This window comes from Ahaetulla prasina, chromosome 1 (assembly GCF_028640845.1).
Source record: "Ahaetulla prasina isolate Xishuangbanna chromosome 1, ASM2864084v1, whole genome shotgun sequence".
Classification (NCBI taxonomy): Eukaryota; Metazoa; Chordata; class Lepidosauria; order Squamata; family Colubridae; genus Ahaetulla; species Ahaetulla prasina.
Genome location: NC_080539.1, coordinates 375,040,366 through 375,053,281, shown reverse-complemented (window position 1 = coordinate 375,053,281; position 12,916 = coordinate 375,040,366). Strand labels below are relative to the sequence as shown.

The window sequence follows — 12,916 nt, the reverse complement described above, 5'->3', positions numbered from 1 at the left end:
TACGAATTGATAAAAAGGGGGAGGTTTGGGATGAGAGCTTGGAGCAAATTAACCAGTGCAACCATTCGGAAAATGGAATCCAGGAGATACAAATAAAAGTGGATAAATATGAAGATTTGATCGTGAAGAAACAAGGTGATGTAAAGAAGTTTTCTTTAAATAGTTTGGATGAACTGCCTGAATTTGTGCTACAGGAGATTGTCCCTCAAATGGAAAAGACTCACAAGCTTAATGTTTCCCAAGAGTTCTCTTTTTGGACTGATGGAATATACGGCAGTAATTTTTGGATTCTTGGACATAAGGAATTACTAGGAAATATTGTGATTGACTTTTTAAAAGGAATAACGAAGGAAAGACAGAGATTAATGCACCAAAAAAATGGAAAGAGACAAAAGTATTATTCTTGAAACAAGATTTTTTTAAAATATTAATAGACAAAAATATTAGTGTTCCGGAAAGACAATTTGTGAGGAATCTGGAAGAAATGGGTTGATTATATGTTTTATATCTATCATAAAAGACTAGATATTTGGATCTATACTGGATTTTGATGAGGAAGGACTAAAGTTGAATAGATATTGTAATTTTCTGTATTGAAATTTTATAAGGTGTTGCACTAAATTTTAAATAGAATATTTTCAAAAGATCTTATGTAAGAAAGACATGGGGGGGGAAATTATATGGTTATAGAAGTTATAAGGGACATATTTTTTGAATTGGATTGGATTTTTATGCTTTAGTTGGTTTTAAATACTTTAGGATTAATTTGTTCTATTGATTTATATATTTTACTATTGTTAATTCTTAATTTTTATTTTTATTTTTTTTATTTTTTTGAAGGATTTTGGTTATGTTAGGAGGAAGTCAGAGCTAGAGAAGGAAAATTGGTATAATAGTTTTGGGAGAAAATTTTCTTAGCATATGTTTGTCTTATTTTTAACTATACCTTGTGCTTGTTCCGGGAAGCCAGGGGGGAGGGTATTAGTGAAGGGAGGGGGGTTGGGGGGAAAGGGGAAAAATTTTTTTTCTGTAAAACTTTTTGAATAAAAAAATAATAATAATAATTGGAGTGGAAATGTCTATATTAACCTGTACAGATGTTTTCTTCCTTTCCTACTAAATTTTCCTCATGAGGTGACTTCTATTGTTCAGATCTGGCCTCAGCACTATAACGTAGCATTTGGGGAGAAAGATACAACTCAGCAGACCAGCCGCAGAGGCCAAGATGGAGAAGATCTCCACGGCCACCATGAACTTCCCTTTGGTGCTCAGATAGGTGGGGAGAAAGGAGACCCAAACGCTGCAGAAGACCAGCATGCTGAAAGTAATGAACTTGGCTTCATTAAAGCTGTCAGGCAACTTCCTAGCCAGAAAAGCCACTAAAAAGCTGATGAGACTCAGCAAACCCATGTAGCCCAGGACAGCATAAAACATGGTGGCTGAACCTTCATTGCATTCCATCACAATTTCTCCCTTCACAGAATGAAAGTCCAAATTAGTAAATGGGGGGGAGATTGACAGCCAGGAGGCACAAAGAACTGCTTGCACAAGGGTACAGGCCAGGACTACGATCAGCTGCTTCCCCAAGAGTTTTCTCACCCTGTTTCCTGGCTTAGTAGCCATGAAGGCCAGAACTACAGTCAGAGTTTTTGCCAACACAGAGGAAATGGCCGTGGAGAAGACGATGCCAAAAGCGGTTTGTCGGAGGAGACAGGTGAGGTTCGTTGGCTGCCCGATGAAGAGGAAGGAGCAGAGGAAGCAGAGCAGGAGTGAAACCAGGAGGATGTAGGTGAGGTTGCGGTTGTTGGCCTTGACAATCGGTGTGTTGCAGTGTTTGATGAAGGCTGCCAACATGAGGATTGTGATCAAAGAGAAGACAAAAGCTAGAGAAACTAAAATGAAGCCAAGTGTTTCCTCATAGGAGAGAAAGTTCATGGTCTTGGGAATGCACAGGACGTGGTTCTTGCTGGGGTGTTGGTCTTCTGGGCAGGGGATGCACTGAGCCACATCTGGAAGAACAGGAGCCAGCTGACATTAGACAGAGAACCAGGGATTATCCTTGGGGAGAACTGTTTTCCCAGTGAAGGAAGTGAAATGCCTCACATGCCCCATCTCTTTACTTCTGCTGCACAGAAGGATCCAGTGGAATCAGCAGCTAAACACTTCCCAGGAGTAATCATATAATGAATTAATTGATTTGTTTTATTTCATTATTACATTTTGAAATTCCCATCTCCCACATCGAGGGACTCTGGGCAGTGTTCAATAAAATATTAAAACATATAAACGGTACATAAAAGCTAAAACTACTGCTAACAACTTAAAGGATCCATTCAACTTAAAAGTTCTGAATGACTTTCATGTTGATTTGCTCAATTGATTTGCCACCTCAAATTGTATCTCACACCTCCCCAAGCAGCCATGCCAGACGTCCCCATTCCTCCTTGAGGGTCTCCTCAAGCAACTTGCCTGTTTGATTAGAAATGGTCCCTTCTGGGCAAGAAACACATCCGTAGCAACAAGAACGCTTCTCCTCTGCAACTTTCCTGGCTTTTCCTGGAAGGCAGCTCTTCACACATCGGGAGAAAGGCTTTGTCTGAAAGGAGAGTGAGATTAGCTTTGAGATGGAGAGGTTAGAAATATTCAGCTTGGCTTCGGGATCTGTGTAAAAGCAGCCCCTCTTCTTTATTCCTCAGAATAGCATTTCCATCACAACAACCTGGTCCTTCATCTCAGCTTTCCTGAACCCTGGAAACAACATCTACTTCCCACCTGGTTGGCCCACACAATGGCATCGGGGTTAATGCTGAAACCTCCAGCTGAAGGAGCCTCCGGATTGACCCATCCGACTTTCTGTCGAAGGATGGTCATGTTTGCAAAGACGACCCAGTTGAGGATATCAAATCCTGCGTATTTCATCCCAGTTTCTTTAAAGGAGACTTCCTCCCCAGCGGAGTTGTTGAAAAGGACGTTTCTCAAGAAGGCATGCATCTGGAATGGCAAAACAACCAAAGAAACAAAATCCATGGAAGTGAAGAGATTTTATATCAGAGTTACAACTAAGCTGTAGATTGAGGCAAAGTTCTATTTCTGGAGCTGCTAAATGTTCAGCTTCAAGGACTGAAACTACAAATTATTCCCAAGGAAAACTAGGTGCTTGGAAATATAAACAAGTCAAACTCTGGTTCCAAATGACTTCTCTGCAAAATATTCTTTGTTAACTGAAATAATGAATGAGATGCACCGATATTGCATGTCGATCCAGTTTTTGGCAAGAGGCATTGATGCCCTTCATAGGTATAGTTTCTATTGCCCCTGATCCAAACCTCTAACTCTTGTCTTGGTCACCAATCTTACAAGCAAAGTACAGTATGTTTATTTGTTTGTTTGTTTATTTATATTGACTATTTCAGTTCAGATGCTTTCTTAACAAGTCCAGTCCAGTCTTGTCCTTGAGGCTTAAGCATGTACTCACTACAAACGTAACAGAAATTACAGGGGCCTTTAATATACACTTTACCCTATTGACTAAAGTGGGTATGAATCCTATTAATTAATTAAGTGATCAAGGAGAGATTCAACCTAGAACTAAGGAGAAATTTCCTGACAATTAGAACAATTAATCAGCGGAACAACTTATCTCCAGAAGTTGTGAATGCTCCAATACTGGAAGTTTTTAAGAAGATTTTTGGATAACCATTTGTCTGAAGTGGTGTAGGGTTTCCTGCCGAAGAAGGGGGTTAGACTAGAAGACCTCCAAGGTCCCTTCCAACATGGTTATTCTGAATAACAGTGTTGGAAGGGATTTTGGAGTCCAACCTCCTGTTCAAGATATAAAATATATTGATATGTATCAAGATATATAAGGGCCTCTATAGCTCAGACTGCTAATGCCAGATTGTTGGGGGCAATAAGTTGACTTTGTATATAAATATACAAATAGAATGAAGACTATTGCTAACATAGTGTTAGCCACCCTGAGTCTTCGGAGAAGGGTGGGATATAAATGCAAATTAAAAAGGGGGGGGGCTAGGTCTGTATTAGGATCCAAATTTATAAATTTATAGGAAACATTATTGAAAATCTGTCCAAGGTGAAGATTGGATGATTAGAATAGAATAGAATAGAATTTTTATTGGCCAAGTGTGATTGGTCACACAAGGAATTTGTCTTCGTGCCTATGCTCTCAGTGTACATAAAAGAAAAGATACCTTCATCAAGGTACAACATTTACAACACAATTGATGGTCAGTATATCAATATAAATCATAAGGATTGCCAGCAACAAGTTATAGTCATACAGTCATAAGTGGAAAGAGATTGGTGATGGGAACTATGAGAAAACTAATAGTAGTGCAGATTCAGTAAATAGTTTGACAGTGTTGAGGGAATTATTTGTTTAGCAGAGTGATGGCCTTCGGGAAAAAACTGTCCTTATGTCTAGTTGTTCTGGTGTGTAGGATGCAAGGAGTCTGTAATTATTTTCACGGCCCTCTTCTTGATTCGTGCAGTATACAGGTCCTCAATGGAAGGCAGGTTGGTAGCAATTATTTTTTCTGCAGTTCTAATTATCCTCTGAAGTCTTAATTAATTAATTAATTGATTGATTGATTGATTACACAGTGTGGATTGAACTATCATAATAAAACAATGGAAATTCAATAGAAAACTCAACTGGCATAATTAGGGAAAAACAGTTTTAAGACTCTTTTTTTTGCTCTTCCAGCTGTGATAACCTAAAATAGAAATTTCAAGATTGGTAGACATTTAAATAAAGGAGAAAAATATTAGGGAAAAGACAAAATGGTGGAGATCCAGGGAAATGTTTATGAATCTTTAAACAGTGTAAAGTTGTTTCCTTGACCAGAAGGGAAGTTCTGAAGATGAGAGTTACCTGCCAGGACTTCATAGAGAGGTGAAGGTGTGACTTCTTTATGTCCCTCTTCAATGCCCACTTTGATTCCAAAGTATACGCAGCATGTAATGCATGTGCCACAGAATAGGCAGCATTGTAGACACTGTAGCTGAAACCGGTCATCTTTCCATCAAAGACGGAGGCTGGGAGGGTGTCCAGGTTCTCTTCTCCTGTGCAAACCCTTCGGCCTCCAGGTGAGGTCAGACCTGCCTTCAAAACCTGACAGTCAAATACAACTTCCCACCATTCGGGGAGAAAGACGTCTCCATGGAGTTCGTGTGGATTCAGAGCCCAGAGATAGTCTTTGAATCCTGGCACCGGGTTTGTGTGAACCGTGAAAGACAAAGCGCCATGGAAGGATTTTAGTTTCCCCCAATTGTAGTGGTAGCCAATCGCTGAAAATTCCCATTGGGTGGTCAGGATCCAAACCTTCCCAGAAGAAGTGTGGTTCTCTTCTTCATAGAAGGAGAGGGATAGCAAAAGGCTTTGCAGAACACTTGAAACCCCGGAGATAACCACAACCTGAGCATCACTACTCAAAATTGTCCAAAGCACATCTATTTGTCCGCTGTTCAGTGCGTTTAATATCGAGATTTGGGGCATGATTTGTTTTACAAAGTGTATGCAGATGTCATTCTGGGCGAGGGTGGCGTCAAAAATCCGGATGAAATGGTCACTGCTCTCTGACTTCTGAACAACGATCCCAATCCAGTTCCAGTGGAAATATAGAAAGAGACGGACAATGGCTGCATTCTGGAGGTGATACTGAGGATCGATCTGGTAGAAGGTGGGGAACTGAGTCTTATCCCTCAAAAAAGGATCAGAGAAGCGGTAACCTAGCTGAAAGGAGTGTGGAGATGGAGGAAAAAGAAGTTAAACAAGGAAAACGGTATCTGTGTTTTTTGTTACTAACCTCAGATCATCTAGACTAGCAGGTTATCCTATTCTAGACGCAGATCCCCACAACTTTACACCTTCATAAGATGTTTTCTTCTGGTCACAGAATTGGCTCTGCCAGTTGCTGGCAGTAACCACATAAGGCACAACAATGATGAATAGAATAGAATTTTTATTGGCCAAGTGTGATTGGACACACAAGGAATTTGTCTTCCTGCCTGGAATGCATTTGACTCAATGTAAAAGGGGGGGAGGGGGAATGACATTGCCATATTTATTTATTTATTTATTTATTTATTTATTTATTTATTTATTTATTGTCTCAATTTCTATACTCTATATTCTCTATATTGAGTATATTCTATACTCAATTTCTATATTCAATTTCTAAAAATTCTAAAAAATAAATAAATAAAATATTCTATTCTATACCGCCCTTCTCCCAAAGGACTCAGGGCGGTTTGCAGCCAAAGTAAAGACAATTAGTACAATTTTTAAGACCAGTTTAAAAGGAAAATTTAGAGTTGGTTGAAGAACTTAAAACCAATAAAACCCCACTAGGCCAGTCCTGCACGGTGAAACAAAAATGTTTTCAGCTCGCGTCGAAAGGTCCAAAGATCAGGGAGTTGACAGATACCTGGTGGTAACTTGTTCCAGAGTGTTGGTGCCCCCACAGAGAAGGCCCTCCCCTTGGGCGCCGCCAGCCGACATTGACTGGCCAACGGCACCCTGAGGAGAACCTCTCTATGGGAGCGCACTGGTCGATGGGAGGTCGCCGGTAGCAGCAGGTGGTCCCGTAAGTAACCCGGTCCTATGCCATGGAGCGCTTTGAAGGTGGTAACTAACACCTTGAATTGCACCCGAAAGACCACCGGGAGCCAGTGCAGCCTGCGCAGGAGAGGTGTTATATGGGAGCAACAAGTCGCTCCCTCTATCACCCGCGTGGCCGCATTCTGAACTAATTGGAGTCTTCGGGTGCTCTTCAAGGGAAGCCCCATGTAGAGAGCATTGCAATAGTCCATATGTCACTGATAGCGAACCTTTTCAGCACCAAGTGCCAAAAAGGAAGCGCGCACGTCTGGGCCACAACCTGGAAGAGGAGCTGCTCAGGGCGCATGCATGTCCCCGAAATTGAACTTCTGGTTTCCGTCGCTTGAATGCTTGAACTTCTGAATTCCGTCGCTTGGCCAGCTAGTCTTCCGGGTTTCTGGAGTGGATGCATTCACAACGATCAGCTGGCCGGCACCCGTGCTTATGCAGGAAAATGGAAGATCAGCTATTCCAGTTTCCGGCACTGCCGCACGCAAAAAGGCCAGCTGATCATCACATACGCATGATGCCAGAAACCTGGAGGAGAAACAGGCGATGCTGCATGTGCCAGGTGACATGGATCCGTGTGCCACTTTGGGCATGCATGCCATAGGTTTGCCATTACAGCCATAGGTGTACACTATAGGCCACCCAACCAAACAGAGGAAATAGGTGAACTTTTTGCTAGTCAGATAACTAAGGTATGTAAGAAGCACACCACAATAGTAATGGGGGATTTAATTCCCTGACATCAACTGGAAGACAAACTCTGCACCATGCAGAAGATCAAGCAGGTTCCTGATAAACCTAGCAGACAACTTTGTCTCCCAAAAGGTAGAGAAGGGAACAAAGGAATCAGCCATATTGGATCTAATTCTCACTAACAGAGATGAAATGATAGAAGGTGTTGAAGCTACACAGACTTCAGAGGATAATTAGAACTGCAGAAAAAATAATTGCTACCAACTTGCCTTCCATTGAGGACCTGTATACTGCACGAATCAAGAAGAGGGCCGTGAAAATATTTGCAGATCCCTCGCATCCTGGACATCAACTGTTTCAACTCCTACCCTCAAAACGACGCTATAGAGCACTGCACACCAGAACAACTAGACACAAGAACAGTTTTTTCCTGAAGGCCATCACTCTGCTAAACAAATAATTCCCTCAACACTGTCAGACTATTTACTGAATCTGCACTACTATTAATCGTTTCATAGTTCCCATCACCAATCTCTTTCCACTTATGACTGTATGACTATAACTTGTTGCTGGCAATCCTTATGATTTATATTGATATATTGATCATCAATTGTGTTGTAAATGTTGTACCTTGATGAACGTATCTTTTCTTTTATGTACACTGAGAGCATATGCACCAAGACAAATTCCTTGTGTGTCCAATCACACTTGGCCAATAAAATTCTATTCTATTCTATTCTATTCTATTCTATTCTATTCTATTCTATTCTATTCTATTCTACAGGAACCTTGGTGGGAGTGATCATGCAATATTGGAATTCAACATTATGCAAGCACAAGCAATAGAACAAAGCAAAACTAGAGTCTTGGGCTTTAAGAGACCTAATTTCAATAAACTTAGAGAGAGTTTGGATGGGATTTGCCTCCAATTTTGAAAAGTGAGATTATAAAAGCCCAGTCTAGCATAATACCAACGAAGAAGAAAAATAACAGCTCTCAAAAGAAACCAGCATAGTTGCATAAAGAACTCTCTGATAAATTGAAAGACAAAAAGGACAAGTATAAAAAGTGGGAAGAGGGGCACATAACTAAGGCAAAATATCAGCAAATAGCCCGAGCCTGCAAAGATGAAGTGAGGAAAGCTAAGGCTCACAAAAAACAAAGGATTATGACAAAAGTAAAAAATAACAACAAAAAAAGGCTTCTTCCAATATGTTAAAAACAAGAAAAAAGTCAAGGAAACAATTGGTCCATTGCTGGGTGAAAGTGGCAAGAAGGTGACAAGCAATGGAGGAAGCAGATCTACTTAACTCATTTTTTGCATCTGTCTTTACACAAAGGGAAAAAAACAGTCCAACCTATCAAAAACAGCACCACAAAAAATAGATTAGGAACACAAGTTAAAATAGGGAAGAAAATGGTAAGTGAACACCTGTCTACCCTAGACAAGTTCAGATCACCAAAGTTCTGAAGGAACTGACAGATAAGATCTCAGAACCACCGAGCTATATCTTTCAAAGATGCTGGAGCAACAGGGAGCTGCCAAAGGGTTGGAAAAGAGCTGATGTTGTTCTCATCTCCAAAAAAGGAAAAAAAAATAGATCCAGGAAACTACAGACCTATCAGCCTGACCTCAATACCAGGGAAGATTCTGGAAAAGATAATTAAGCAACAAATCACTGTACACCTAGAAGCAAACAAAGTAATAACCAAAAGCCAACATGGGTTTGTCAAAAACAGATCATGCCAGACTAATCTTATTGCGTTCTTTGACAAAGTGACAAAATTAGTGGACCAGAGGAATACTGTTGATATAATTTGCTTGGACTTCAGCATTCTATTCTGTTCTGTTCTGTTCTGTTCTGTTCTGTTCTGTTCTGTTCTGTTCTTCTGGTCACAGACTTGGCTCTGCTAGTTGTTGGCCGTAACCACACAAGGCAGAATTTACAGCATTCCCCCTTTCATCATGTTGTGTGTCTAAGTACCTGAGAAACCTTGAAATTGCCAAACACAGTGGCCATCTGGTATGAAGTTCTGGAGTTGAGACCCCCAAGGACAGAGAGAAGGTTGTCCTCTGTGTCACACTTATAGTTAGGAAACAATTTTCCCCGGCTGGAGAGCAGAGACAGGCTGACATCTGGAGTCATGCTTGCATAATGGTTCTCTTCATAGATGCGGAAGCCCAGGGTGATGTTGGGGAGAAGCTGTGGGTCTCTGTTGACCTCCTGGATGGCAAATGTCAAAGCCAGAATGTGTTGGTAGTTCTTGGGAACAGGTCTTTGTTGCAAGTGTTAGAGGACAAAAATTAGACAGGAGCAAGACTTTCTTATTTTGTTAAGAAAGCATTATCAGGACTCTAGTGGTTAATCTCAGAACAGATCTATACAAATTAGTTGATTTATGTTACTGGTGTCAGAAAACAGGGTTGCTGTCAATCAGTTGATCCTGTTCTTACTGTCAACAGTGCATGGCAAATCCTCTTCTCCCTCTCTCTGCAGGATATATAAGTGAGTTATAATTTTCAGCTTGAGCTCAGTTCAGGTCAGTATTGACTTTTCCAAAATGAACTTTTCAGTCCAGTCGAGGAAATGTGGCTGATCCTCTTGATAAAACTATACATTTTATTATATCCAGTCATGGAAATATTAAAAGCTGACATCTTCTGTCCTAGGTTCCCAAACACTTTCCCCCAATCTGGCACCCTATCATGTTCTCAGACTCCTTCTGAATTAGGTTTTGGCTTTATAAACCCAATAAATTATGTTAAATTGAATGTCTGATCAGGTTGCCTTTTTTATTTATTTATTTATTTATTTATTTTGTCACAACATCATACAAAAAGATTATATAGTATATACACATATAAACATATATAGGAAGAAGAAAAGAAAAACAATAGGACAGGAACGGTAGGCACGTTTGTGCGCTTATGCACGCCCCTTATGGTCCTCTTAGGAATGGGGTGAGGTCAATAGTAGAAAGTTTTTCTGGCTAGAAATGGTGATGCCAATATATCTGGATGGCTCGAGTTAGAAAAAACAGTTTTAGTGTCTCACAACGTGGAACTCTTTCTGTTGGGGTTCTCCAAAGAAGATCGCTCCACTGACCTAGAAGTATTAGGTTTAACAAGAGATTGGTGGGAAGGCAGACTTGGTGGGACAAAAGACAGACCCTCGTTACGTGAAATGTAACATAGGCATGAAGGATCCCAAAGGTGCTTTTTCCAGGAGGTGATTGGACTGCCTTGTTTTTCTTTTGAAGACATTTCACTTCTCATCCAAGAAGCTTCTTCATCTCTGAGAGGATAGTGGGGAATGGAAGGATTTATACTCCTTGCAGACAGCTGGTCATTTAGAGGATTGTTGAAGCACTTGGAAAAAAATGCAGACCACAGGAACCAGGAGCATCGCTCAGGTGACCCTGAGGATACAGATAAACCCTCCAAGTGCTTCAACGACCCTCTAAAAAGAATTCAAATGACCAGCTGTCTGCAAGGACTATAAACCCTTCCATTCCCCACTATCCTGTCACAGCTGAAGAAGAAAACTTCTTCAAAAGGAAAAAAGAGAACAAGAAAGTCCAGTTGCCTCCTGAAAAAAGTAGGGTTGTTTTGGGACAACCCTGACCCGGATGACTGAGAATCTCCACAGACTTTTAAGCATGAAGGATGGTGTTACAAATAATCAGATTAATGAGATGGGAAGATGAAATTCAATGCAGCAATAAGATAGAGGACCTTAGCATTATTTCTCCCCAAGTTCAGCCCAAATTGTCTTCTATGCAAAGTGTCTTCTACGCAAAGTAGAAGACACAATTTTCTTTAGAGGAACATGGCGAAAAGGTTGTCTCTTTTGTGTGACAAGCTATTCTTCACCAATGAAGAGTCAGATGGTTTGAGAAACAATTAGAGGGAGATTGATTGATCAAAAGGAATCAATTTGCCCTAAATAGGAAAGCTCCACATCAACATAGGATGGGTGGGATTTAAATCTGTCCTATCTATCTGCCCCATATTGATATTGATTGTTTCCTGATTGCTTATTTTTTACCCTACGACTATCATTAAGTGTTGTAGCTTAGAATTCTTGATGAAGGTATCTTTTGTTTTATGTACACTGAGAGCCTATGCACCAAAGACAAATTCCTTGTGTGTCCAATCACACTTGGCCAATAAAAAAAAATCTATCCTATCTATATCTATATCTATATCTATATCTATATCTATATCTATATCTATATCTATATCTATATCTATATCTATATCTATATCTATATCTATATCTATATAGGTCTTTGGTTGTTCGGGTTTTCTCCCGTGTAAAATTGGAAGTGTCTTGGCGACGTTTCGACGAAGTCTCATTCGTCATCTTCAGGCTTCAGCTTCGTGCTTCTGGGAGCACGAAGCTGAAGCCTGAAGATGACGAATGAGACTTCGTCGAAACGTCGCCAAGACACTTCCAATTTTACACGGGAGAAAACCCGAACAACCAAAGACCTATATACAAACACCCGTGAAAACCTCAGAAAACATCTATATCTATATCTATATCTATATCTATATCTATATCTATATCTATATCTATATCTATCTATCTATCTATCTATCTATCTATCTATCTATCTATCTATCTATCTATCTATCATCTATATATTCTAAAAATTCTATTCTATCTTCAAGACTGCCCTCTTTCCACATTGCCCCGAGAAAAAAACCAATCAAGATATACTTACAGAGAAAGGCTATCCCAATCGCCAGGAGGCTCATGTGGGAGCTGTATAACTATATTAAAGGAGAGAGGTAGGTTCCCACCGATAGTAAGATCACCAGGTTTGTAATAGTCTTTTTGTTCTTGGAAAGGCCTGCTCCAGAAGCAGTTTGGCCTCAGGTCCATCTGGACAGCTGCAGGCAAGGTCCATAGCAACACTAAGAGTGAAATCATTGGTCTCTGAAGGAGACTTTTTTTCCTAGAGCGAGTCAGAGGAGGGTCTTGCAGGAACTGTGATGCTCTGGTGACTTCAGAGGTTCAAGTGGAGTTTCACATAAGCATTAATCTAAGCTCCAACTGTAAAAGGACCCAGCTATAGTATTCGGAGCTTGTAGATAAACATGTTTTCACCATAACCTCTTTAGGCTTAGGGTGGGTTAATCTGTGGAAATCCACTGAGACAAAGTAAGAATTACTATTGTCTGATGAATCTCAGGAGAGGGAAATGCCCAGATTGTGAGGTATATGACCCAAATATTTTAATCCTCACCATTCATAAATAAGTCTGGTTCACAAAATCAAAGGCTGATTGGAGATAAAATGAAGAAAAATAAGAAGCAGTTGCAAGCTTAGACCCTTCCCAAATGGGTTGAGTTCAAAGAGCGCAAGAAACAGTTTTCAAGCTACACATTTTATACTCCTACACAATGCACATCATGCCTAAGAAGCCCTCCCAAGTCCCCTTTATTCTCCTATGTCATTCTCCACATCGTTTTACACTTTCAAGGGTCATCTTGACATTTCCTGCCTAACAACAACTATCTTATCATGCTTACTTTTAATTTTCACCTTGAGCAGATGTTCCTTTCTTACTGATAGTGGTCTT

General features: G+C 40.3%; 1 protein-coding gene across 1 annotated transcript; it reads right to left on the bottom strand.

Annotated features, from left to right (window-relative positions):
• Positions 1-1,116: 1,116 nt before the first annotated feature.
• LOC131188344 (vomeronasal type-2 receptor 26-like) lies at positions 1,117-12,216 on the bottom strand. The gene is made up of 6 exons (XM_058163568.1): positions 12,056-12,216; positions 9,310-9,601; positions 4,895-5,755; positions 2,773-2,991; positions 2,470-2,596; positions 1,117-2,009 (listed from the first exon to the last, which is right to left on the bottom strand). Exons 1-6 carry the CDS (start codon positions 12,214-12,216, stop codon positions 1,117-1,119), a joined length of 2,553 nt encoding a protein of 850 aa, XP_058019551.1.
• Positions 12,217-12,916: the final 700 nt, after the last annotated feature.

Bases quoted from the DNA above. Each gene is read 5' to 3' on its own strand.
- LOC131188344 (XM_058163568.1), bottom strand. From the start codon at position 12,216: ATGGACCTGAGGCCAAACTGCTTCTGGAGCAGGCCTTTCCAAGAACAA. The intron at 9,602-12,055 runs GTAAGTATATCT...CTTGCAACAAAG, and splicing joins GATTGGGATAGCCTTTCTCT to ACCTGTTCCCAAGAACTACC. The intron at 2,010-2,469 runs GCAAGTTGCTTG...CTGTTCTTCCAG, and splicing joins GACCATTTCTAATCAAACAG to ATGTGGCTCAGTGCATCCCC.